Genomic DNA, 27,881 nt, shown 5'->3' on the forward strand with positions numbered 1-27,881 from the left:
AGCGCATCTATGAGCTATGAAACACGAACTGCGTGATTTCTCGGATTCCCCAGTGGGGTTCGACGCACTTACATCTCAATTTAAACCTGGCGGCGCACCATGTGAAGATGGATGCTAAGATTCACAGCAATCGTTTAAATTTTTAATTTTTCTTTACTTAGAGTCTTACTAAATAGCAGAAAGTACCAGGAAAAGGTGAGGTACACTCCAGTCGGAGGAGAAAGCTTTGCATGATATGACCCCTAGCGTCCCCTCCCATTTTTTCAACCAGGGTCCTGCATTTGCCACTTGCTCTGGGCCTGCAGACTGTGCAGTCGGACCTGCGGACTGTGCAGCCGTGTCTGCAGACTATACAGCGGGGGCTTCAGACTGTACACTCGGGCCTTCAGACCGCGCAGCCGGGGCTGCGGACTGTGCAGCTGGACCTGCGGACTGTGCAGCCGGGTCTGCGGACTATACAGCTGGGCCTTCGGACTGTGCAGCCGGGCCTGCGGACTGTACAGTCGGGCCTTCAGACTGCACAGCCGGGGCTGTGGACTGTGCAGCCAGACCTGCGGACTGTACAGCCGGACATGCAGACTGTGCAGCCGAGCCTTCAGACTGTGCAGCTGGACCTGCGGACTGTGCAGCCGAGCCTTCAGACTGTGCAGCTGGACCTGCGGACTGTACAGCCGGACATGCAGACTGTGCAGCGGGGCCTTCAGACTGTGCAGCCGGGCCTGCGGACTGTGCAGCCGTGTCTGCAGACTGTGCAGCGGGGCCTTCAGACTGCACAGCCGGGCCTGCGGACTCTGTAGCCGGGCCTGCAGACTGTGCAGCGGGCCCTGCGGACTGTGCAGCCGGACCTGCGGACTCTATAGCCGGACCTGAGGACTGTGCAGCCGGGCCTGCAGCAGGACGCGAACAGAAGCCTCCGGGCCCGCGGTGACCCGAAGGGCAACCCAACAGCAAGTCACTGCAGACAGCGCCGCAGAGCATCCGCCGGCGAGGACCCCCCCCACCCCGCCCCCCAGGCGCCTCCGCAGCAGGCCAGGGTCCCCAGCCCCGGGGAGCGGCCCAGCCTGGCGGGCTGCAGGGTGCAAGCCCGCACCGGACCCGTTTCAGAGCTCAGGAGCCTGGGGGTGCAGGCGGGGCGCGTGTGGGCGACCCCAGCCTCCCGCGACCTCCCGCGGTCGAGGCACCAGGCCGGGGCCGCTCCTCGCAGTGCGCATGCGTGTCAGGCCGCGCCGCGCACACCCCGCCCCTCCCGCCTCCGGCCGCGCGCTCGGGAAGCCGCTTCCCGCGAGGCCGCGCGGGTCCTCCAGAGCACCGAGAGCGCCGGCCAGCGCGGCGGCGACGACGCGCCGGAAGCGACGGCGCAGCTGCGCCTGGGCGCTCGGCGGCGGCGGCGGCGGCGGCGGCCGCCTACGTCATCGCGGGCGCGACGGCCCGAGGGACAGTCGTGGGTCGGCTCTGGCGAGGGTGCTGGCGGCGGGACCGGCCGGGAAGATGCCAGTGGCGGTGATGGCGGAAGGCGCCTTCAGTTTCAAGAAGCTGCTGGATCAGTGCGAGAACCAGGAGCTCGAGGTGGCGGCTGGCGGCGCGCTGGCAGGGGGCCCCCGGGGCGGTGCCGGTCTCCAGGGTAACGGGGCCGGCGGGGCGCCGGGGACGCGGGGGTGCGCCCCGGGGGCTCCCTTTCCTTGTTTGCAGCTATTTAAGATTTTATTTAAGGTTTTGTTTATTTATTCATGAGAGAAAGAGGGGAGAGAGAGAGGCAGAGACACAGGCAGAGGGAGAAGCGGGCTCCATGCAGGGAGCCCGGGGCAGGACTCGAACCCAGGACCCTGGGGTCACGCCCTGAGCGGAAGGCAGATGCTCAGCCGCTGAGCCCCCCCCCCCCCCCCCGGCGTCCTCAGTTTACATATTCTTGTCCTTACGGAGACACAGAAGTTTGGAGGGACCTAGAAATCACAGGCGACGGCAGATCTGAACTCAACAGTGCGATTTTTAGTGTTTTGTCTCTTCTCGGAGCACTTTCTACATCTGCAGTTCTAAGTACTATAGGGTTTATTTTTTACGTTGGTGTTAATAAAATCCTTTTTTTTTTTTTTTTTAAGTGTAAGCGTAAATAAGGTATTTTTCTTTTTTCTTTTTTTTTTTTTTTTTGGCCTTACAGGCTCCTGGAGGAATTGCCACTCCCCCCGTGTACGGTCAGCTCTTAGCTTTATATCTGCTCCACAATGACATGTAAGTACTTTTCTACCCAAAGCCGAGAGCAGTGGCTTCCTGAGGATTGTACAGAAATTACGCTTCGCGTTGGAAAGACATCAGCGAAACCCTAAGGCGCAAGGAGCTCTGTGCCTTGTATCATAATACTTAATGCACCTGTTTCATGTGTTACCGGATAGTGCCTAGGCCCAGTCGTTTTAAAATACACTTGTTTTATGTATATTCTCTAAAAGCACATTCTAATTTGTTGTGAGAAACAGCAGTGTCAATAAAGTCCTTTAATTCTGTTGACCTTTTTTGGTTTTGCTTTTTTTTTTTTTTGAGATTTTATTTATTTATTATGATGTTTCTTTTTTTTTAATTTTTTATTTATTTATGATAGGCACACAGTGACAGAGAGAGGGAGAGGCAGAGACACAGGCAGAGGGAGAAGCAGGCTCCATGCCAGGAGCCTGATGCAGGATGCAATCCCGGGACTCCAGGATCACACCCTGGGCTGCAGGCGGCGCTAAACCGCTGCACCACCCAGGGATCCCGAGATTTTATTTATTAATGAGAGGCAGAGACACAGGCAGAGGGAGAAGCAGGCTCCATGCGGGGAGCCCAACGTGCAGCTCAATCCCAGGTCTCCAGGATCAGTCCCTGGGCTGAATGTGGCACTAAACCGCTGAGCCACCCGGGCTGCTGGACCTTTCTTGTTTTTATAAAACCTCCATGGGCTCCTGTTAATTTCATATGTAATCAGTCAATCCAGAGAAACTGAAAGGGAAGATAGAGAAGGTCGAGAGGAATTTGTTTAATGACATGTATGAGATCCTTTGAAAGGTGTTGTTTTTAGTTATTCCTAATTTGTGCTCGTTGAAGAAAAGTCAGGAAGCATAAGCGCACAGGAGTCCCTCTGGTGCTGCAAGTCGTCAGTAATTACTGTTAAGTGTTGTTTTAAATTCTATTCAAGCTCTTTGTTTCATATCTTTTAAAAAGTAGCCTCTGATTTCTGTTAGACGTATACCCATGAGCTGTCGATTTCATTTTCATGATCCTGACATATGTTTGTTGTAGTTCAAGCTTTCAAACTCTTGAAGTTTTGGTGGCTCTGCACTTGTTGGTCAGAGGAGGGTTCATGATAAGGAGGAAAGCATGTGTATCACATACGTTGTCAGGGAACTCCAGAGCCTTGAAAGTATAGAGATTTGCCTATTTTTATCTATGAAGAAATGACCTACTTCAGTGTTTGTGTTTTTAGCATACCATTACCTTAATTTAAGGTCTAGATCATAAATTAAAAATGCACTATAAAGATGGCAAAATATTACTTTGTAAAAGTATTTTATTACTTTTTATCTGAAAAGCTACTCTTCCCCTGGACAAATTCATATAAAACTAAATTTGACTCCATAAAATACAGAGTATTTTAAACTATACTTTTGTGTGTTTGCAGTAAGATCTAAAATTTTAAACATTTACCGAAGTGATTTTTTTTAATTGCTTATTGTTTTTTTTTTTGGGGGGGGGGGATGTAAATTAGGAATAATGCAAGATATCTTTGGAAGAGGATACCACCTGCTATAAAGTCTGTAAGTATTCTTCAATATTTCCTACTACTTGAATGTAGTAACTGCTTTCATTTAAATGGCAACATTGTAAACTTAAAAAGTTTCTGTTTTCTTTACTATGGTTCACAGAAATAGTTATTAAACTGGTATTAAAGTTTAGGGACAGATCTGCACGTTTCCTCTAATCAGAAATTTAATTTCCCTTGGATAGTTCTAGAAATCTGTCTTCAGCTTCTTTTGATCACGTTAAGACACTTCATGTTAAGTGCCACTTTGCCTGGCAAACAACAGATATTTTACATAAAGGTTTGGTTTGGGTTTTGTTTTGCTTTTTTAACTGATTTGTGCAGTAATGTTATTTACTTTGAAATTGGTGTTATTTACAAGTATATCCTAAGAATGATTTTCACAGCATTAAGATTATTTTTGGTAATTAGGATTTTTGATTTCTTAGTTTGGATGGGAGATTAGATGAAATAACCTCTTAAAATTTTCTTCCAAAATGGAATGAAATACATTTTTAATTTTATGGGATTCATTGTTTCTAGAATAAGTACAAAGTGAATTTTTTAAACACAGAATATTCACAGAATATTATCAAGAATTCACTTGAATTCTTCTGTTCATTATTGGTATTTAGCAGCAATTCATTTAGCATTTTTACTGTCTGTCTTCTCCATTCTATTATATAAGATTGGCTTATTCCTCCAGCTTCATTGACTTAAAATAAAGAACTGTAAATTACACTCATAGTTTCAGTGACGTTCGTGGGAATTCGGTCCCGGGAGAGGCTACAGTGTATGACATTGACAGTCTTTACTATTTGTCGTTTTGCTATTACTTTTGACAAAAAAACATGCATATATATTTTACATGGGTGTATCTGTGAATATCTATATGATATTTATAGCATTTATGTATATATGAAATACAAGTACATTTTGAAGAATTGTTCAAGAAAGTTAATTCCCAGACTTAGTTCTGAAATATTTTTGGACAAGTGTTTTATGCTCTAATTTTCTCTTAGAATTTATATAAACCATACAAATAAATTTTGCATTACTGTCCACAGCACTTAAAAACCTTTTTGATAGTGACTGGGCTGAAGAAGCAATTATACCCCTTAAAAGAAATGTTGAGTTATGTTTTAAGATACAGTTGTTGGTAAAACTCCAAAGTGAATATACTCAAAGACAGTAATATTTATTGCAGGCAAATTCTGAACTTGGGGGAATTTGGTCAGTAGGACAGAGAATCTGGCAGAGAGATTTCCCTGGGATCTATACGACCATCAACGCACACCAGTGGTCTGAGACGGTCCAGCCAATCATGGAAGCACTTAGAGGTAGTGTTTCTTCGTGGTTAAGAATTAGATTAGACCTGTTCTCTAAGTGCTGTGATGTTGAAGTAAGTTAGCAGTGTGTTTTAAAAATACATATATTTCCTGCTAGGTGAATACAGCAGCTTTCAAAATTCTTTTGTAAGGATTTGCTATAATCGTTCTTCTTCATTTCATCCTGCTTGACATTTTATCAGCAGCTAAGGGCTTCACTGTCTCTTAACTTAATTCTAGATTGAGATTCCTCTTGTCAGTAAAAGGATTTTTTGCTACTAAAATGAAATCTTGTAATACTCTAACAAGCTCAAGGTATGTGGTGGTTAAGATTTTAAACCCCACGTATTTAAAAATAGAGACTGTGCTTTGGAGTCTGTTGACTTCAGTCTTTGATAGGGGTGTCTCCAGCTTCTGGATTTGTACCTAGTCAGTTCAGTACACAGATGCTCAGATATTTTTCAGTTGCTCTGAAAGATTACAAGCCTCTGACATGGCACTGATCTGACAATGAAACTGGACCCAGCCTCTCTTTCTGTTCTTCTGCCCCTGACGTTTGCTGGTTCACTCTTTTATAAATTCATACAGTGACCTCTTTTATGTTTTCAATCCTTATTTCCTAATGTTACCTTGTTGCTGTGGTAATCCCTGCCCTGTCTGCCTTCCTGCTCTGGAGGAAGGAATTTTTGAATAACTGTTCATCATTCTGGCAAGGGATATCATCTTTTCAGGGGAGCAGAAGGTGAAGGTTGCTTCTGAGATGTATCTGATTTCTCTTGGGGTGGTAAAGCTGTATCAGCATAAAACAGAACAATGTAAGCGACAAAACAGGAGACACTTAGTTTAAAAGAATGAAGGAAGTGAGCAAGAGTGCAGGGCCTGCTGGGTAGGAAGCCAGTGGGTGGAAAGGGAGGAGGGTGGCATAAGGTAAGGGCAGTTTGGGATATTCCCACAGGAAACCGCCTTAGCCTCTTGACAGAAGTCCGAGGAGGAATGAGTGTGGTGGTGGATTTTGTAGCATCTGGTTCCGTCTTAGGACTGTAGTGTGAAGGTGCAGCCCGCGTGCCCTTTCCCAGCAGCATACAGCAGGTTCATTGGCAGGACTAGGACTCAGATCTTGTGACTCATCCATCAAGTGTTCACTGTGTGCCTTCATCGGGTATAGCGGTGTTTCCTCCCAGGGCCGCCTCTGCCTCTAGCTCCATTAGATTAAACACTCCTTTGGAGGCTGTCCAGTGGGCCTCTGGAACGCCGTGTAGCACAACATGGGGGAGTTTGGCCTCTGGAGCGTGCTTCTGGGGTTCGTATCCTGATGCTGCCATCTGAGTGATCCTTCTGTACCTCATTTTTCTCAATGTAAAGTGGTATCATAAATAGTATTTTTCTTGTGTTGTTAGAAATTAATACGTGTAAGCACTTACATGTGCTTGCTTCATTAATATGTATAAGCATTCATCTGTTCACCTGCAGTATTTGTGAACATATCCTGAGAATTTTACAAATCCCCAGACCCATGAACGGTACTGTCTTCCTCCATAAAATGCAGCCTGCTGAAGGAAGTCTCATAGCATATTTGAATCACTGCTAAATTTAATATTTTGCTTTTTAATGTGTTACAAACTTTGTGTTTTCTAGATTGTTCTAAGAACAGTCTCATTCTCAGATCTCTTCCTTTCTGTTCTGAGTTAGTCACAGTCCTACCAGAAAATTGAAAATGGCTTAACTGAACAGAGGCTAGTGAAAGAGCTGTTGGCAAAGGCAACCAGCAGAGGCCAGCAAAGCCCCAGGGGCTCACTGTAGACAGTAGCCATTCTTATTCTAGGCCCAAAGGGAGGGGGCCATGGAAAGGGGCTGCCCCAGGAGCTGTGTGTGGATCAGCCAGCGCGAGGCAAGGAGGGCGCAGAGGAAGTACATTCACCTGACCTGTGGACACCCCATCCGCCAAGCAGGAGACTACAGGTGCCGTGGGCAGTGGTGTCCAGACTCCCTGGAGTAGAAGGGCAGACAAGGGTTTGAAAGTGCGGGACGGTCCTTCATCTTCCCTCTGTCTGTAGCACTCGCAACTGCTGGTAGATAATAGGTACCTGGAGGTATTATTTACACCACAGAGTGAGCATGGGTCTCCCCAGGACTTTGTCACATGGTGAATTGCTGCAGATGGTAGGTGCTGACTCTGTTCACTGCACTTTCCAACTTGTTCTGATACACTCTCTCCTGAGACCATTTCCCAGGTCTTTAAGGGTCACACAGTGACTAGAATGTCCCCGAGTAGTTAAAAGCAGCCTGAGTTGTGTGGCCTTTGACTAACCCTGTGGAACTCTGTGCCTGTGACTTTGCTCCATCTGCCCACCCCCTTCGCCTCCCCATGTGCTTCTCTCCTGTTTGCCAGGCCTGCCTCTGTTTCTCTCCTCTTCCTCTCCCATCGGCGTGTCTCTTCCATTCATTCCATCTTGTTCTCCCCATCTCCTCTCAATTGTAAAAATCTAACCAGAGTGCTTGAACTAAAGTTATTTTTAAAATTCAGTAGGCTTTCTGTGTGGGTACAGCTGTTGGTGCATGCTTAGATCTCCCTGTTTGAGTGCCCATGACCTTCATTCAGTAAGGGAAGCCTCCGTTATTGCCAAGGTGTTTCAAGTCCACCGTGAGGCCATGTGCTGAGCGATCGGTAGGACAGGGGAGAGAGTTGACTAGAGGCGTGGAAGCTGGAGGGGACATCAGGCTCAGAAGTGAGGACATGTGATGGAATGTCAGCGATCCTTAAGTATGAGGGAACGAGGCCAAAGGCTATGTCCTGGTGGTGATATCTTTAACAAGCAAGTCTTCAACTCATGACTTCCTTGGTTTTGTTTTGTTTTGTTTTGTTTTTTTGTTTTTTTTTTTAAGATTTTTATGTATTAACTAGAGAAAGAGGCAGAGACACAGGCAGAGGGAGAAGCAGGCTCCCCGCAGGGAGCCTGATGTAGGACTCGATCCCTGGACTCCAGGATCATGCCCTGGGCCGAAGGCAGGTGCTTCACCGCTAAGCCACCCAGGCGTCCCAGCACATGATTTCCTTAGAGAGGCTAGGCTCTTTGATTGAGAACGTATAAAAGCCCTCCTTCTGTAGAGAAGTTGAGGAAACCACAGAGTTGTGGAGCACTATGTGCCATAGGAGGTGAAAACAAGCTTGTTAAATAGTGTAAACAGAGCTGGGAGTTTAGAGCTGGCAGTGAACCTCAGTGCTGCAGGAGGAGCTTGTGAACAGACGTGGGAGTCACAGAGAGCAGACACCACACAGCAACATAAACCCAGAGCCCAGAGATGAAAAGGTGTAAGGCTTGTCTGAGAGCCGGGGGCCTATTGGGGAGTAGAGGGTGCCTGAGAAGCTTGGTGTAGTTGTCAGGCAACGTCCCAGGAATGGAGAGAGGATTTTCAGTATATCATGGGGCTGTGTTGTACATAAACATTGGCAATTCAATGTGGAAAGTAAAATAGAATATTTGTAAGCATGTTGACAGCCAGGGGGAGGAGCCCTTGTGTTACTGCAAGAGCAGTGGGCAGGAAGATAGGCTAGCTGCACCTCGGTTCCTACCATTGACTTATCTCTGCCTCATTTCTGAAGTATTTAATGTGGAATGTAAGCCTAGGGAACTCTCACATGTCATCTCTAGGGAGGTTTTGTTGCTGGAATTGTTTGCAGCCCACACACCTCCCCATTAGGCTCAGTCATTCAGGACTTGACGTTGGGATTTGAACCCAAATTAAGTCAAAGGTTCAGAGAAGACTTGAAAGTTGGGAAGTGTTAATAAAATTCAATTGCATGGGCAGCCCTGTTGACTCAGTGGTTGAGCGTCTGCCTTCGGCCCGGGGCGTGATCCTGGAGACCCAGGATTGAGTCCCACGTCAGGCTCCCTGCTTGGAGCCTGCTTCTCCCTCTGCCTGTGTCTCTGCCTCTCTCTCTCCATCTCTCTCTCTCCCTGTCTCTTATGAATGAATGAATGAATGAATGAATGAATGAATGAATGAATCTTAAAAAAAATTCAGCTGCGTAAACTTGAAGATCTAATTGGGTTTATTAAGCAATCCTTGGTTTGGGCAGCATGCCATTGAGCAAGTAGAGGGGAGCTGTGAGGAGCTTGATTAAATGGCAGGTTTGCATAGGAAGGAACTTGGGGCAAGGACATTATTAGCAAAAGAAAAGGAAGGATGTTTCAGGCCAGGTCACCTCCCTTAAGGGTAGAGTAAGGAATCTCCTTTCTGGGAGTTGAGGGTTTCCACGTGATCAGGAAATTCCCCACTGACCTCATAAGACTGTATTTCTAGATTGAAACTGTGTTAGGTATTAAGTCCCAGTTTGCTGAGGCATTTGGGACCTGTGGTTTTCTTGTTAACAGAAGAGCACTCTAGCTGCAAGTTTTGTTCTGCAGTTTCTAGGTGCGCTCCTATACAGAGACCCTGCTCAGAACGGACAGCTGATTACTGAAGTAGATCATTTCCACTCCTTTCAGTCCATGAAAGTGGAATTAAAAAAGAAAAACATGTATATAAAGATAAATTTACATACATAAATGTATTTAAATGAAGTTTTCTTAGAGTTTGGGTCTTATGTATATTAACTTTTTTCCTAGTAAATTTCATTGTCCCTCCAAGAGAGATTTGCTTTCCAAGAGGAAGTACAAGAGATTGATTTGTTTATTCAGCAGTATCTGAGCACCTCTTCCGTGCCTGGCACAGGTGTCTGTATCTGTCAGCATAGAGCTCTTTGGGTTGATCTAGTCTTGTTTTAGAGAATGTAGACAAGGACAATCATGTAACTTAATCCTGTGTTAAAAATGCCAGCTCTTTTGTTCACTGTCTGCCCCCCTCCACTCCCACCTCAGATGCAACAAGAAGAAGAGCCTTTGCCCTGGTCTCACAAGCCTACACCTCCATAATTGCTGATGACTTCGCGGCCTTTGTTGGGCTCCCTGTGGAGGAGGCTGTGAAAGGTATGGTGGGCTTACTTTTTACTTTGAACAAAGGTGGAAGGGTAAATTGTTGAAACAGGTTGGTTTTGGAATTTAGGTGATGTTTGTTCCCTGGAAGGAATTATAAAACCTACGGGGTGCCACACCCCCAGGGGGTGTGGGCAGGAAACATCCAGTCATCAAGCCAGTAGTGGCTCTGCCAAGGCATGGGGTAGGAGTCCCCGCACAGGTAGGAGGAGAGATTTTATACAGATCTTACAGCACCTTGCAACCAGTTTCTCTACCAAATGAATTAAGGAAAAACCATAGTAGAGCCTTCTGGGTTTTCAAGTGTGGATAAGAGATTTCAGATTCATATTTACTTTTAAAGCATTTTTTGCCAAAAGCAGTTAATGCTGTCTTAGAACACGAGCTTTGCAAAGGAGGACTTTGCCATTCTTATAAAGTCAGCATTGGGCTGTATCTATGAGGTGTACCCTCGTTGCATCTGATCATTCTAGCTCTTTCTTTATCAGAACCTCTTTGATATTTCTATAGTCATTTTTTGCCACAGTTCCCAGGACTTGATCCATGAGTATTTTCTACTTTTATTTCTAAGAACTTTGATGAAGACTCAAGTTAACAGTGGGCCTGTGAAATGGTGGGGTGTCCTCCCAAGGTGATTCCCAGGAAGGAGACTAGAGCCCCTGTTGACTGAGAGTGGGACAAGCAGGGAGGGATGTGGTGGGAACAGAGTTCCTGGAAGACGGGGACAAGGAGGGTGTGAGAGGGCAAGGGGGCCTATGGAGAAGGCACTTGAGACAGCCCCAGGCAGCTCAGGTTACATCCGGTCTTAGAATTGGTACGGAATGTGAGATGCAAGAAAGTAGAGGGTGTACAGATTATTTGCTTTTGTTAAGTATGCCAGGTGAGTAGCATTAAGTTAATAATTCTTAAACTTTGTAATTTCTTTAAATTATCTGTTCCTATGAATCAACATGTTGATAAATGTGTTCTTTTAAGAAAATTTTAATTGACCTCATGACTCACTTGTAGAAATCCTCATTTTACCTGTATTTAGTAAAGGGAGTCTCCTCTCACTGTCCCTTTTCAGCCCCTTTTTCCTCGATATTTCTCACCAGTAACTCTTACCCAGTGTCTCCAAATATGCTTTTGCATTTGGATTTCTCAGTGATGCCCAAACTAGCTCCTCCCCTTGGTAAATTGCTATCGAATGCTATATGTGCCTTGTAGCATTGTTTTACCATAATTGACATTTTTGATTCTCTGACTAAAATAAGAACACTGTTGAGTCCACACCTTGTTCCTCAGTTTCCAAAGCCTACCACAATTTTAGAGGCATAAAAGGCAGGTTAATGAAGTTCCTGGAGTAAATCATACTGTTGCTTATAAACATTTGTTTTGATTCATCTTGAAATTGATCTGTAGTTTATTACATACTAATAACATACCCCTGAGCCCTACTCTTAACTGACTGCCTGGGTCCGAGTCCTGTACCCTCCTCCCAACCCCATACTAACTGCGTGACCCAGGACACGTCATAGGATTCTCCAAAATTCATTTTTCACATCAGTTTAGTGATGGTTCTGAGTCCTACTTCATAGAGTTGTGTGGTGATGACCTGATATGATTGCTGTGGGACGGTGCCTACTGGCCAAGACTCGGTTTTGTCATTGGCATCAGCTTTGTTACTACTGATAGAGCAACTGGAGGCAGTGTCATGTACATCCTCCTTAGAGATGGAAGTGTTGTTTCCGGTATATTGACTAGATTAATACCGTATTGCACACTATGGAAGACTGGTCATTTGCTAGGGATTGTATCAGCCTGATAGAGTAAAATGAGACTTTGATACACATTTCAGAAATGTTTCAAAAGTAAGTCCATCTGAGAATGCTATCTATATAATCAACTTTCCTAGTAAAAATACACATTGTAGGGTAACCTGGACTTGTCAGATCCTCCATACAAGTAGTGCCATTGACAGATTGTGGATCTTGTAAATGAAAATTATAGTAACTTTTGGTTATTGCTTCATTTGTGTGTTAAATACATATCTCTAGGTATATTGGAACAAGGATGGCAAGCCGACTCTACCACAAGAATGGTTATGCCCAAAAAGCCAGGTAGGTGGAGCTCTTCATCCATATATGCACCATGGACCTCTTCTAAGACTACTTCAGTCTTTTAGACATTGAATTTGAGTAATTTGGTAATAAGGTTCTGCTGTGCTAGCAAATTGAAAGTAACTCAGTTAAGTATAGACCTGGAATGATAGACGCAGCAGAAAGGATTTTAAAAAAGATCACCTAGTTTTACCGTGATTTCTAAAAAAAAAATTTTTTTTTTTTTTTTTAAGAACCGGGTTTCCACGATCACACCCTGGGCTGAAGGTGGTGCTAAACCACTGAGCCACCCAGGGATCCCCCAATTTTTTTTTTTTTTTTTTTTGTATAAGAAACTATATGGGTTTCTCAGAATCCATATTACAACTTAATTCTTACTAAGCATTAGTCTCCCGTCCACTTACTTATGGGACCATTTCTAAGTGTGTTTATCCATATCTAAGTCATTGTCTTTTTAAAAAAATATCTTCTTTTTCTCCTTGTACTATAGCCGTGTAGACTCTTCTCTGAAACAAGATTTTCAGTGGCTTTAACTTTCACAGAATTAAGTTCTTTGGCCTTTTAAGGCTTAAATTATTTGGCCTGAGCTTGTTGTCTCCATCTGAATTCCCAGCCCCTCAGTCCTCCTGAAGTGAGCCGTGCTCATTCCTGCGTGGAGGTCTCTCCTCCCTTGGCAGGAGTGCCCTTTTATGCCAGGTCTTTGGAACTGGGCTTAATGCCATCCATACACCCTCTCCCTCAACCAGAGTTCCTTCCACCTGCTCCGTGTTCCTATCATGTAGACAGTGTTGACCCCTCAGCAAGGAATTCCTCAGATTTCAGTGGGCCCTGCCCTGGGAAGTTTCAAGAGGTGGTGAGACCCGGTCCCAGCGGGTCTCACTGCTGTAATGAGAAGACCCGCGTAATCATATAGAGCATAACTGTTAACCGTTTGAGAAGTAAATGGTAGTAAATGCCATTACATTACAAATGACATGTTCTGTGTGAAAGCTCTTCACAGTGACTCATATAAACTGGGCTGTTCATTGTCCTTAGTTGCAGGGGCCCTGGATGTGTCCTTTAACAGGTTTATTCCCTTATCAGGTACGTTATGTTTATATATTCATTTAAAACATTTCATTGTTCTTTTTTTTTTTTTTTGTCATGTGTCTCTGTTTTCCTTAGCTCCCACATTGTAAATGAAGAGATGAAATTCTGTATTTGCTGTTTATAATGATATATTTGGTTATAATAGAGAACGTGTGGGCTCCCCTCTGTAGTTCACCTTGAGGCCAGGGCATCTTCTGGCCCAGTCACGGAGCCTCCGTGGTGTCATGGGGGGAAGCCGTGATGGGGCTTCTCACCAGCACTTCCTCGGAAGGCATCCCTGGGCTGACATGTGCTAAATTAAAAGTTGAAACTAAATTCCTTGATAGGGTCTTTGTGGGTTTTTTTGTTTTGTTTTGTTCACTGACAATTTAATGTCCTCCTAGAGCACTGCATGGCACGGTAAGCACTGGGTGATTGGTTATTCACTGAATATCATGTCAGGTGGGTATATGTCCTTCCAGGAAGAGCTGTGCTCTCTCAAGAGAGGTGTTGCTTGTTAACCTGGAAACTTCAACAAAGCTGGACATGCCTTTGCTCCCCGTTGAGAAAAACTCATCAAAGTTGAAACTTTGCTTGTTTTTCAAAATGTCCAAAATCAATAAGAAAGTTTCTTTATTGATAAATGACAGGCCTGGAAGGGTGTGGGTGGCAGGGCCCAGGTGCTGTCACATGGGGTCTAACTTTAGTCTCTTTCTGTTTCACTTGCAGAGCCTGCCCCAGTGCCCCCAATCCCCAATGAGCAGCAGTTAGCCAGACTGACCGATTATGTGGCTTTTCTCGAAAACTGATGTATCATTCTGAGTCCAAGATCCACCTTCAGAATCCTGTATACTGACAGATATAGAAATGTAAAATTTTTATTTTCAATTTATTGGATGGATGAAGCACCTCAGCATTCCTTACTGAGTATGTGATAAAATACATATATAAAGTATATTATTATATATTTTGTCCTTAAACATTATGCTGAATAGTTGTTGAAACAATTCTCATTTTGTAATATTTGACAATTTGGATGGAGCCCGTCAGTATTATGCAGTTTAATTTCCTAGTGACTGACTGATAAAACAGCTCTCCTGCTTCATGTAGGTCAGTGGTTGACAGCTGTTTGCCCCTGCCCCAGCGTGCAGCACACCCCATCGGCACTGATGGTTGATAGTTGCAGTGATTCCTTTGGGGTTTGAGGAGGACTGTCCCCGGAGACAGTCTCTGAGCTGCCAGGGATTCTGATGCACCCCCTTCAGAGAATATGCTCTCTTTCTCCTCACCTCCTGAATATCACTCTTACAGAATGCTGAAGTGTAGCTGAGGAACAGAAGACCACTTCCTCAGTGAACCAGTTTGTTAACTTTGATTTTTTCCTGATGGTGTACATCCATTGCTGGCAGTGGAGGGCTTGCCATGAAAATGCAACTATTTAAGACCTTCAGGAGAAATATTAGATGTAATACTCCTTTCAGAAGAAGGGAATATTAGGGTGGAACGCATTATATTGGCAAGGAAGCTATTAAGATAAGTGATCCACTTTGTACAACTGTCTTGCAGCCTACTGGTTGCTTATTTTTATCCTTTGGTTCAAGTTCTGCCTTTTGGAGAAATACCGAACAAGTCTTGCAGTTTTTGTGTGATGCCCTCTGAATATTTGGAGGTGTTGATTGTATCTTCAGGTTAAAAGCCCCCCTGCTTCATTTATTCTGCATTTGTTCAATAAATATTTAATTGAATCAGCTGTTTCATCTGAGATAGTTTCTAGAAATTTCACTCTCCTGGTGTTTCTGTGGATACATTCTAGTTTGCCATTTTTTCAATATACAAATGTCCTACTTGAGTAGAAATGACATATATAGTGGTGATTGTATGATTCCGATTTTTGTTCATTTTAAATACATTTTTCAATTATTAACATTTGTGGAAATACCTTTTAAATTAACAGTTTATTGAACTCAGATGTCTAAGTCATGTTGTTAAAACTCCCTTGTTTTACAGTTGAGGAAATGGAAATTCAAGAAGCAAGAGGATCAATAGCTAGAAAGTGATGATGCCAGTTATTGAACTTCCAGGTATTAAGTACAAATTGTATCCATGGGCCTTATTTTAAATAGATTGGAATCAACTGAATTGTTCATTAATAGAGGACGAGGTGAATAAATGGTAGCATTCAGTGCTGTGCTGTGCAGCTCCCGGAGGCATGAGTAAGAGAGAGAAGATCTCTGGATGAAAACAAGGTGATCTTCAGAGTGAAAGCAGAGGAAGTAGAAGGGGTTTAGTGAGAAAGGGTATATGGATATATGTGCAACCATACATACTTGCTGGTATTTCAAAAAACAGTCAGAGGCTAAACCACAAACTGGTAAAACTGGTTCTTCAAAGGGGAAAAGGAAGTGGTCAGTGAACTTCACATAGTGAAACAGTAATTACTTCAGGTGACTTGATCACAGTTTTGATTTTGCATTGTCACTGGAATACATACTGAGGACACAGACCTCAGCCCACTGAATATGGCTTCATGGCTAATTTCAAAAAACCACCTTGGTAACGTCACTATTATTAAAAGTATATTTTAGGATAAAGCAATTTAGAAATCAAGTAGTCTTAAATTTCACTTAGAAACCCTAAATGCTTTTTCTTTCTAAACAATAAGTAGTTCCTGGTCCAACTAGAAAGGCCTAAAGTAATTATAACCCAACACCAGTGAAAACCAATAATGCCCAGATGGTGGTCTCTAAACTCCCCATTTTCAAATAAGCAGAATCAAAACTTATTTTCAAAGTAGATACTGGTCTGGGGAAATAATTACATGGTTGAACCTCAGTATAAGATCTCCCAGGTTCAGGAATGTTTCAGAGTCTAAGAGGGTTCTTTCAGAAGTTCATAGAAGCCAACCTGAAGGAACTTCTATTGGCCAAACATGAGATAAATTGAGTACAAAAAATCTAAATACGTGTTTATATTTTTAATCCCAAGTTCATAATTACAGTACTAAACCTCATCCTTGCACAAGAAATTCAGGATAAATGCTTGATTCGGTCTCCCCTGTATTTATCAGTGTAAAGAACAAATGAATTGATGCCCTAGGGATATCCAAAATAACAAAATTGAGCTTGCAAAGTGATCAAACAACTGATCGTAGACAGTTCTTTACAGAAAGATTCCACCCAATAGATACTGATAAAATTAGAAAATCCGTATTTTGCAGTACTTTTCCTAAAGGATCTAGGAAAGAAGCATCAATGGCTGCTGAGACCATGGGCTGAGAAAGTAAGACTGAGCATAAAATAAACCCAGCAGACACATCAGCCCATCTTTGGTCCTGGCTACTGCTGAGACTGCCAGCTGCAGGTGTAGCCTGACAGCACCCTGCTTTAGACCCATCGAGTGTATCTATGCTTTTTGCTCTGGGACTTACCTGACAATGCCACAGGGTTGCCCACACAAACCTGGGTAAGGGGGAACTAGATCCCAGACCAGCCTTTCAACAGATGGAGGCACGACCTAGGCAATAACACGGCCTTCCATGTCTTGGGAAGACGGTCCCAGGGTACGTTCCATGTGTGGTACCTGAAAAAAGACCCCACAGAGCCTGAGCTATGGTTGCCCATTGTGACCAGTCTGCGGTGGCGTGGATTGCTAGTTCCTCCTTCCTTGTTTCTCTCTTCCCAGTTCCCCTCTGTGTTTCCTGGGATCAAGAGAAGTGGCCCGTCTACATGTAAGTTGAAAGCACCTGAATCCATCATTCTTTTTTTTTTAATCTTTTTTTTTTTTTCATTTATTATGATAGTCACACACAGAGAGAGAGAGAGGCAGAGACATAGGCAGAGGGAGAAGCAGGCTCCATGCACCGGGAGCCCAACGTGGGATTCGATCCCGGGTCTCCAGGATCGCGCCCTGGGCCAAAGGCAGGCGCTAAACCGCTGCGCCACCCAGGGATCCCCTGAATCCATCATTCTTAACATCACTCAGTGAGACATGTAAGCTTGCCAGGATGGCAGGGTAAGCATATAGTCTCCACCATGAAGTTTTGTCAGAACAAACTCCCCCAAAATGAATAGGAATCTAACCAAAGTTGTAGACTTAACTGCCCATTTCCATGATACGCAGTTATTAGGTGAACAAGTTAAACGCCCCACTAAGAAGCAGTCAGCCAGATCTAGAATGTGGGGGATTTAACAGGACAAAAAAGTGAGTTTCCTTAAAAAATAAATGACCTGAGAAGAGTCAAAGGGTGGTAGAGTTGGCAGTGAGCATGGGAAGATCTCTGCTCCTGGGCCGAAGTACTTTGAGGCAGACTCCAGTTGTGCCAAGAACTACAAACAGATGGCTGCGTGGCGAGAAATCTGCTTAAGGGCATCAAAGATCTCAAGTGGTGAGGCCTGAGGGGCTCAGGTTTGAGCACCCAGAGAACCCAGAGGGCTGGGCAGCAGCATTTGGGGGGCCATTCATTGCTGGCCAGGGTCGGGTCCTGTGCTGGAGGCCTGCCACCTTGCGGGGATTGGCCATTTGAGAGGGCTAAACCACACAGCTGGGGATCCCTGGGTGACTCAGCTGTTTAGTGCCTGCCTTTGGCCCAGGCCGTGATCCTGGAGTCCTGGGATCAAGTCCCACATCGGGCTCCCTGCATGGAGCCTGCTTCTCCCTCTGCCTGTGTCTCTGCCTCTCTCTCTCTCTCTCTCTCTCTCTCTCTCTCTCTGTGTGTCTCTCATGAATATATAAATAAAATCTTTTAAAAAAATAAATAAAAAAGCCACACAGCTGCTTACTCTTCAAGACATCTGGTGAACTTTTAGGCTGCTTTGGGTAGGGAAAAAAGAGGGCAAGTCCAAAAAAGCCTTTGGGAAACAGCTTGCTTTTCCCACAGTCTTGCCGTGTGGGGCTCCAGGTAACAGGCAGGTTAGTGGGGGTGCCCATCAACAAACCAGCGTAGTTAGTTAAACTGCTGGAGGACAGGGCAGCAGAATGTGTTCTCACGGAAACACAAAGTACACAATGGAGCTTACTGGAAGCTGTTGGAGACACAGTCTGTGATGTGTGTAGTGGGATTTGAAGAAATAGAAAGTAAATCGGAAAACAGTACCTGAAGTACTGGCCAAGAACTCTCCAAAACAGATGAAAGAAGTCAAGTGACAGGTTCAAAAATCTCAGAAACCCCCACACAGGATGAATACCAAAACCAAGCACGCCCCCCAACCCTGACACCTAGGTAGCTACTGAAAATGAAAGCAAACATATTAAAATTATGAAGGGGCTGACGGGGGATGAGGAGTAAGGGAATTTCTCCTCAGAAGCAAAAGCAAAGCCAGAGGATAATAAAATAGCATTCTAAGTATTGAAAGTAAAAAAAATGACTGCCATTTATGAGACCCGTTGTTACTTTCGGCCTTCCTGTGTTCAGTTTAAAAGTGGAACAAGATCTATCCGTGCAAACACTAACCAAAAGAAAGGTGCGGCGCCACGGTGGACCTGAAGGTGAGAAGCATGTGTCGTGGACAAGGTTTCCTATCACTGCGCTGAGTTACCATAGACTTGACGACTTAGGACAACACTGACAGTTACGGAGTCGAGGAGTCTAAGCTGGGTCCCGCTGGGGCAGGGTCAGGTGTCAGCAGGACTGCTGCCTTCCTGCTGGGAGGCTCCAGGGGACAAGCTGTTTCCTTGCCCTGTCTGGCTTCCAGAGGCTGCCCACACACCTTGGCGCCTGGCCCTGCAGCCGTTTTCAAAACCAGCAGCATTGGGCCAGGCTGTTTCCACACTGCCACCTCTTGGGGGCTCTCCTACCACTTTAAAGACCCCTGTGTTACGTTGTCCCACCTGGGCATCCAGGACAATCTCCCTATTTTAAGATAGGCTGATTAGCAACCTTCCATCTGCTCTCTCAATTTCGCTTTCATGTGACAACATATTCAGAGGTTTCTGGGATTCAGATGTATGCGTATTTGAGGACCATTGTTCTTCCCACTACGAGGTCAGTCCAGTAGGCAACAGGAATATATAATTCTGCATCTATAAATCTAAAATGAAATATAACCAAAACAGGAGTTGACAACGGACTCCTCTATAGTTGGGGAGTTGGGGTGGTGGCTGGCACTAACCCTACCAGACATTAAGACAATCCAAAGCCTCTATTATTAAAATGTAAAACCTCATGACCCTGGAGCGTGAATAGTAGATAGCCCTGTGGAATAAACTAGAGATGAGAAATAGACTTGAATACATACAGAAATGTACCGTGTGATAAAGACGGCATCTCAGATCACTGAGAATATAAGGTGGACTTTTTAACAAATGGCTCTGGGAAAATTGGTTAGCTATTTGGAAAAATCTATTAGAATAGGATCCAGATAGATGAGGGATCTTAATGCGCAATAATGAAACCATGCCAGTACTAGACCTTGGGTAAAGTAAAGGCTTCTCTGTCTCAAAATTTGGGCTGTTAGAAGAGTCCTCAATTCCACTACTTGAAAATGTTGCAAATTATGAAGACATCTGAGCAGAAACCTGGGGTAAATACAGAGAACAAATGAGGGGTTGCCAGAAGGGAGAGCTGTGGGGATAGAGAATGAGTGGAATAGCTGAAGGGGATTAAGAAGTACAAACTTCCAGTTATAAGTAAATCCGAGAGATGAAAAGTAAGCATAGGAAATATAGTCAAGGTTGCAGTGACACGTGGGGATAGATGGAAGCCTGAAGCTAATGCAGCACTGCATGTCAACTGAACTTCCATTACAAGTTTTTAAAAAGGCATCTGGCAACTGACAATACTTAGAACATAAAGAGCTGATCATAGCCCTCACATATAAAGAATTCTTAAAAATCAAAATAATTACATGTGCTGCTGAAGTGAGCACTCAAGGTAATTAAAAAGCGAAAACCAACAGGGAAAAAAATGACAATTCACAAAAATTTACAAAGTGGCTTTTAAACATGAAAAGAGGTTCAACTTCATTTATAATAAGAGAACCGGGAACTTAAAATAGCATTGAGTTTGTATGTGTAAGACATAGGAGTAGCAGAACCTCAAGAGTGTAACAAGGTGTTCTGTTACCAAACTCAGGAAATTCACCCTCATAGGCTTAGTTGGTGGGAGTGCAAGTGGGAACATCCCTACAGAGACAGGTGGGCAGTATCTGAGAAGGGCAAATGTGTATACTTTGATTCCCTGCAATCTAGCCATTAGGAATTTATCCTGAAGATTCAACACCACAATAGTTTTTTTTTAAAAAGCCTATGTACAAGGTTATTTATTGGAGCATTATTCCTGATGGGCTCATACTGGGAATAGCCCAAGTGCTTATACACAAGGGAATGGTACATCCACATGAGGGAGTCCTATGCATCTATAATAAAGAATCGTGACAGTCCCTCATACAGAGTGACTTCCAGGACATGCTGGTAAGGGGCGGTGGGGGGGGGGGGGGGCTTGGCAGGGAAGCAATGTGCATGTGCATGAAAGTGCCTAGAGTATGCTATTTTTTGTGTAAGAAAAAAGAAAATCTGTGTATATTTGCTCACCAGTGGGGGAAAGAAAACACCAGAAGGGAAGCCAAAATAATAAAATTGTTTCGGGGGTATAGGAGGGAATAAAATGGAGAGGATAGGACCAGGGGGGCTGGAGGGCTGTCCCTTCCCTTTTGCACACTTCTGACTTGGGGGACTATATGAATGTTTCGTGTACTCAAGAAGTAAAATGATGATTGGGGGAAGGGGGAATGAGCCAAAGCGCATTTTAAATAAATTACATACGTGCCCTGAAGGTAAGGGTCCTAAGTCAGGTAAGATTTGAAGAACACTGTTTAGACTGTATGTCCTAAGGTTCAACACAAAAAAATAACTTTAAACATATATTAAACTCCGTTTACTGGGCTTCTTTTTTGCAAAAAATAAAGGTTAGCAATTCAGAAATGATTTTGTGTGTTCTAGGATTGAACAAATGGTAAACATATTGTAGAAGATACGTTCCCCTGTCCAAGAGGATGCTACTACTACAGGCACCCTCATCTTACTGCGCACCACAGGCGTTGCATTTGGCTTTGATTTTGTATTTTTACAAGGTTTGTGGCAACCCTGCCAATTTGATGAAAGAAAAAGCTTTAAAAATTGTCCCAGATCAAAAGAAACTAAAGAGGCACAATTCGGTGCACTGCTATAATAAAAGTACATTATAAAGCATAATTGGGAATTGATGAAATATGAATAAACCATCAATTACATTAGAGGTTGGCAAATTGCAACCTGTTGGTCAAGAACAGGCTACTGGCTATTTTTGTAAATAGTTTTATTGGCATACAGCCATGTCCATGTATTTATGTATTATCTGTAGCTGCTTTCACACCATAAAGCAAAATTGAGTAGTTGATAGACTGTCCTGCAAAGCATAAGATACTGTCTGACCCTTTACAGAAAATTTCCCAACTCCTATTATTCAACATTCATTTCCTTGATTTTGTTGATTTTACCATGGGTGTGGAAGAGAACGTCCTTGTTTCCAGAAACTAATCTTACTTAGAAAATAAAATTTTATATAAACATTATTTCAATCTACATGTATATGTACTTGTCAGTAATAAGCATTGGAGCTACTTTATTAGATGATTTCATCAATGAGTGCAAAATTCTCAAAATTGTGCCTCCATACTATTAGTATATGGAATATGTTCGCTATATAAGTTTTCAAATTTTCTTTGCCTTTCATGAATTTGATATTCCTGAAGAGAGCTGGCCAGTTATTTTTTTTAAAAGCCCTTCATTTGGGGTTTGTCTGCTGCTTCATTATTAGATTCAGGATATACATTTTTGACAACACCACAGAAGTGGTAATGTTCTCTTTGGTGTTTTGTATCAGGCACATGATAGTAGAAGTCCCTACTACTTTTAGTGGAGAATGTTCTAGAAACAAAGGTCTGGATGTGCACTTTGGGGGGAGGGCAGTGTCCTTGCTCCATGCTATCTCACTGGATGGAACTAGGACATCTGTCTGTGTATATGTGATTATCTGTGTATCAGCAGTTCCTGAAAAGTCTCCTGAAGATTCTGATAGTTCCTCTAATTGAGAATTATTAAATTAGAGCCACCTAAAAACAAAATACCTCCAAACTTATGAGCTATTATTGCCCACTGCATTAATCCTAAATCATTGAAGTGTTCAAAAAGGAAGAAGGATGCAGATTGATTGTAGACATTAAAAGTGCATGTCAAAATCTAGAGTAAACATCTGTTTCCACCAACATAACTAAGCCTGGAGAAAACCTCAGTCTAGAACAACGAAAATTCCGTTTAGAGTACTACAATTATTTTATAATATACATTGATGACCTGACAGAGAATAAGGGACATCGCCGAATGCTGGAAACAACTAGTCTCCTGCTCTGGAGACTGTGTGTGTTCTGGGGCCATCAGCCAATGACCTAGAAGCCAAGTCATTTCATACCGCCAGTGTGAAGGAAGCAGGAGACAAAACCTAATGTTTAACAAGATGAAGAAGATCAGCAAACTCACATGAAGTAGGACACCATAAAGATGACACCCTCAAAGGATAGACTAGAAAAAACAAAATCCTGTCACAGAAAGAGCTGCTGCTGGGTTGCAGGTAAGAATTGAGTGCACAAGTCTGTCTAAAGGGCTCTGATAAGTTCCTCCCAGAAGCTGGGCAGAAGAAACAGCCAATCTCTGTAGGAATAAGTTTAACTCAAGGCCTGAATGAATTGCCACAGATAAGGTTCTGAGAAAGATGAATTCACAATCAAAAACTAAAACACACACCGTAAATATGCCATTATGAGCAAGAATTAGCATAAGCTAAAACTAGGGAGCTAAACCCTCAAAGATGTTAGGTATCTAAGTGATAATATTTTAAATATTTTGTATGTTTAAGCATGTTTAATATGTTAAGATACAGTTATTTAAGTTTATTAAATACTATTTTAAAAATATATTCAAGGAAATTAAGGTTATTGAAAGTATGAAAAATGAACAAGAGACATAAAAAAATACCTGGCATATGTGAAAAAGAACTAGAAACTCTCAAAAAGAAAAAAAAAAAAAGAAAAAAGGCTCAGCAGATGGTCTTATAGCTTGGTTCCATCAGATTAGAAGACTTTGGGGTTCAACAGTAAGTCAGAGCTCAATGAAAATGGTAAATTTAGGAATCCCTGGGTGGCGCAGTGGTTTAGCGCCTGCCTTTGGCCCAGGGCGCGATCCTGGAGACCCGCGATCGAATCCCACGTCAGGCTCCCGGTGCATGGAGCCTGCTTCTCCCTCTGCCTATGTCTCTGCCTCTCTTTCTCTCTCTCTGTGTGTGACTATCATAAATTAAAAAAAAAATTAAAAAAAAAGAAAATGGTAAATTTGATATCAGGTCCAGTGCTGGCACAATGGGCCCATAAATGGAATGGCCTTTGTAGCCAGGATGGAGGTCCTGCCCGGGCTAGGCAGCGTGGGTTCTCTATCACCGACATTGTGCCCACTGTTTGCTGTCCTGGCATCAGCAGAATGTCATGTTGAGGCGTCACTAATGGCACCATCCAGAAAGAAATCAGATAACCAATTGGTAGCAAGTTGATTACCTTAGCCCCTTCTACTCTGGAAAGGCCAATGTTGCATCCTTCTTGGAAATGACGTCTACTCAGGTATGGGTTTGCCTTCCACATGCATGGCGTCTTCTCCAGCACCACCTTCAGAGAACATACAAAATATCTACCGACCACAAATTCTACAGAACATTGCCTAGTCTAAGGGACCCATTCTACAAAAAAGATGTGACAATGCGTACATGGCCATGTAATCCATTGATTTTCAGTTATTTCATTGATTCTAAATCCTTACCCAAAGTATCTACCAACAGAACGGTGGAATGTCCTGTTCATGGCTCAGAGGACATGCCAGCTCTGTGACAGCTACTTGGTGACTAGGATGCTTCCTATCAAGATGCAGAGTATTCACTGAACCCAACCACAACTAATAATGAGGCTGTGTCCCCAGGAGCTGGATGACAGGGGCCTGAGGACAAAAGTGTGGTCAGATGTCCTCACTGCAACTCCAAGAGATCCATTCATGGGATTTTTGCTCTTCACTTAAGGTTATAAAAGAACATTATTCATTGTCTAGTTCCTGTAGGTTAAACTCTGAATAATGACCCCCCACTGAGAAGTGAACACATGTTTTACAGCCCTGTAAAATCAAAGCTGTATTGCCCGGGAGAGTCCAGTGAGGTTACCCAGGCTTCTGAGAGAAATTGTCTAATGACACAGCAGCGATCATTTTGTCTTGCTTTGGATAAGTAATCCTTAACATGTCCCAGAAGGAATGCTACCCAGCATGAGGAGAAAAGATGGGGTGAGGATAGTGACCATCTTCAGATACTGGACTGTCATGTGGATGGATGGATGGGTATCACTTATTGCTTCCAAAGGCGGAATCAGGTGACGATTAGAAAAGGCAAGATTTGGCTCAATGCAAATAAGAGGTTTTTAACTGTCTGGACCAGCACTGCCCAATGAAAGTGGGAATCGTTAAATTAGGTGAGTCACATATGTGAGTTTAAATTTCTCCAGTAGCCGCAATAAAAAAAAAAAAAAAAATGGAAAGGAAAAACAGATGACATTAATTTCAACGACATAGCTTATTCAGCCCAATCCAAAGTATTATCAGTTCAACGTGTCATCAGTATCAAAAATACTAATGAGATATTTTGCATTCTTCCAGGCTCAATCTTGAAATCCCATGTGGATTTTACATTTCTTTACAGCACAGCTCAGTTTGGACTAGGCGCCTTCCAAGCGCTCACCGGCCATGTGTGGCTCAGGCATATTGAACAGCAGGGGTCGGGATTGTCTCAGGGACAGCGTCCTGGCCGGCAGATGCGATGGAAACCAAGCTCTAGAGCCCCCATGGAGGGCGCCTGGAGGATTGTCCATATGCCAATGACCTTAGGGACGGTTTCCTGGTTCCCCCTCCCCCTTACTTCATCTCCACCCGCCAGCATCCACCCAGATTGCATCAGTAAAGGTTGACCTGCCCTCCGGGAGAGATTAACAGTTTTCCTGCAATCTCCTCGATTTCTGTGTGTTTGGGGATATATATATTTTTTTAACCACCTGCAATTAAACTCTGCACGGAGAAGCAAGGGAGCAAAGGCATCTATGGACTCTTGACTGGAGCAGCTCATGGGACGGAGTAGGCACCGCCTTGCCAGCAAGTGGTAGCTTAGCTTTCCTCTTCCTTGAGAACCACTGGTAACGCTGCTGTGTGAGGAAGATGAAGTTCTTGATGGATTCGGGAGCACTGACTACTATTAGTTGGATTTTTTTTTTCCTTTAAGCAAAGTTAATCATCTTCCTCTGATTTTGCTGCTCCTCAACATAAAAGAAGCTTTCAGACTGTAGTGGAGAAGAAAGGGCAATTTTACCTCAGTATCAGAAGACAAGCTAAAACCACCCTGGAAATTTCCTTGATCTGGATGACCGACAGAGTCTCCTGGATCAGTTGAGACAGTGAGGAACCAGGAGTTCTTTGGACGTATTTTCAAGAAGCGAGTGAACTTTAACGATCACGTGTGTGCACCCACCTGACCAGAGTATGCGCATCCTGGATATGAATTATGATTTTTCTCCTGGGTGGAGCTGTAGGAAAAGGTTTCATTCTGAATAAAAGAGGAGCCAGGCCATTTTCCACTTGTGAGTCACATGATAAAAAAACCAGTTTTTTATTTCATAATATTCTCCTAACTGTATGCCTGTGTCTAGTCTCTACGCTTGATCTTAGCCAAAAGGCCGAGAAGCGATTGTGTCTAGTCTCTACGAAGAGCAACTCAGGACAGCCAGCAAAATGCTCTGTGTGTAAAAATCCACACAGTGATGAAAAACCTATTTGCAGGTGTCCCATGTGAATCAAATAACATAATTTAAAAACTGGATTAGGCTGGTTGTGAGGTTGGCAGTAAGTGATGTCAAAGGAGAATGGTCCAAGAAATTCCAAATGCATCTGGTAGCCTTAAGCCTGTTGGATACCTTCCCTTAAAATCTAGATTTCTAGCAGACTGCCACACAGGATTTTGAGCCCTTTTCCCCATAAACACAAGGAATGTGGATGGAAATACAGGAATGTGTCCTCAGCTGAGATGCTTTAATATGGACCAATTTCAAAAGATTAGGCAGCCTTAGTTTTAAACATTCATTATCTTACATTATCAACGTTATCTTGGCTGAACGTGTATTTTGATGCTGTGTCTGATGTCTTTCATGTAACCAGAGCTGCTTTTCTAGATGCGGGAAATCTGTGCAGGGTAGCTCTTCATCCCTCCCTCAGGCTGGCAGAGGCTCCGACCAGGAGACCAGATATGCAGGTGTAACCCTGGGCTTCGGAGCCCTCTCGAGTTGAGCTGAAGCAAATGGTTTAGGCAGACATCTGTTTGATTCATACCCTCCCCTGCCACTTGGTTTTCCACTTGTTTGAAATACGCTGCCCTAACTCACTTGGCGTTGGGTCATTTTTAACCACTCCATTCTTTGAATATCAGGTCACTGTCACTCCTGGCTGATGACACAGTCCCCGTGGAGAAATATGTCTTCCTAAAAGCTGGCGAACGTGTTGTTGGTTTTAGGATATTTTGTAAGAGAAGATTTGTTTTCTTGATTTTTAATTTTTTTTTTTGATTGGTCCTTGAGATTCCAGCCCTTTTGTCACAAGAGTGGAATGGATGAGTTTACTAAGACCCGCAAGACGGGAAAATGTGTGGTGAATTTGGAGCTGGATCCCTAATAACTGGAGAAAAAAATCAAAAGGTGCAGCCAGGGTGTAATTTTTGGGGGGGATTGAAACACACTTGTAATTTCATCAGTTTAGAAGACCAAATCTAAATGTATGCTAAATTAAAAAAAAAAAAAAGAAATAGGTAAAAGCCAATCAAATTATCGTGGACATTTGCTGAGAGCGAGAGAGCCTGCACAGTCAGCATCCAGGAACTCCAGCTGGAAGCTGATTAACGGCGTGGCCCTCCATGGAGCAGTATGATGGCCTCGGCCTCCGTCCTGGGCAGCGTCGTCAGAGGCAGGCAGCGTGGCCCTGCCCGTTCAAAGCGTGTGGCCCTGCCTCTGACTGCAACAGAGAAGAGCAAGACGCCCGGCTCTCACCGGAAAATTAACTCCGAGGGCTCTTGTTACCCAGGTTTTTATCAAATGGAAGATAGTATCCATGGAAAACTCGCTGAAGCCCTTATCCTCAGAGTGTGTTCCCTGGGCCACACGGAGGGGGGCGCCGCTCGGGAGCCCCCGGTGCAGCAGCGCGGGCTTGTTCTGGGCCTTGCCCCTGGGCCGTTGTTCTGAGAAGGACTTTGGGACTGTCCCGCCGTGTTTGCTGCTGACATACGGAGAAGGCTGTGCCCCCCTGCCCCCCCCTACCATTCCTACAGGGGACCACCCCCCCCGTGGGAAATTCCTCTCCAGATCTCTGTGTCAGAGAGGGGCTAGTGGACCCTGGACGTCGTAGAACCATTGTCTCTGCCACCGTCTCTGCCATTGTCTCTGCCATTGTCTCTGCCATTTTGCCTCGGCCTGTGGGGAGCTCAGAGCCCAGTGCTCTGAGCCCTGGAGCCTTCCCGTCCATGCAGCGTTTGCTTCTCTTCCTCCGCGTGCCAGCT

General features: G+C 44.0%; 1 protein-coding gene across 1 annotated transcript; it reads left to right on the forward strand.

The window, feature by feature from the left end:
- The first annotated feature begins 1,372 nt into the window (after positions 1 to 1,372).
- Positions 1,373 to 14,979, forward strand: COPS8 (COP9 signalosome subunit 8). Its single transcript, XM_025463560.3, has 8 exons — positions 1,373 to 1,566; positions 2,156 to 2,226; positions 3,734 to 3,782; positions 4,974 to 5,106; positions 9,954 to 10,061; positions 12,104 to 12,166; positions 13,202 to 13,249; positions 13,964 to 14,979. The coding sequence occupies exons 1-8, from the start codon at positions 1,489 to 1,491 to the stop codon at positions 14,041 to 14,043; spliced, it is 630 nt and encodes a 209-aa protein (XP_025319345.1). The 5' UTR covers positions 1,373 to 1,488; the 3' UTR covers positions 14,044 to 14,979.
- The last annotated feature ends 12,902 nt before the right edge of the window (positions 14,980 to 27,881 follow it).

The sequence above is a fragment of the Canis lupus genome, chromosome 25 (assembly GCF_003254725.2).
Source record: "Canis lupus dingo isolate Sandy chromosome 25, ASM325472v2, whole genome shotgun sequence".
NCBI classification, from domain to species: Eukaryota; Metazoa; Chordata; class Mammalia; order Carnivora; family Canidae; genus Canis; species Canis lupus.

Bases quoted from the DNA above. Each gene is read 5' to 3' on its own strand.
- COPS8 (XM_025463560.3), top strand. From the start codon at position 1,489: ATGCCAGTGGCGGTGATGGCGGAAGGCGCCTTCAGTTTCAAGAAGCTG. The intron at 2,227-3,733 runs GTAAGTACTTTT...GATGTAAATTAG, and splicing joins TATCTGCTCCACAATGACAT to GAATAATGCAAGATATCTTT. The intron at 10,062-12,103 runs GTATGGTGGGCT...ACATATCTCTAG, and splicing joins TGTGGAGGAGGCTGTGAAAG to GTATATTGGAACAAGGATGG.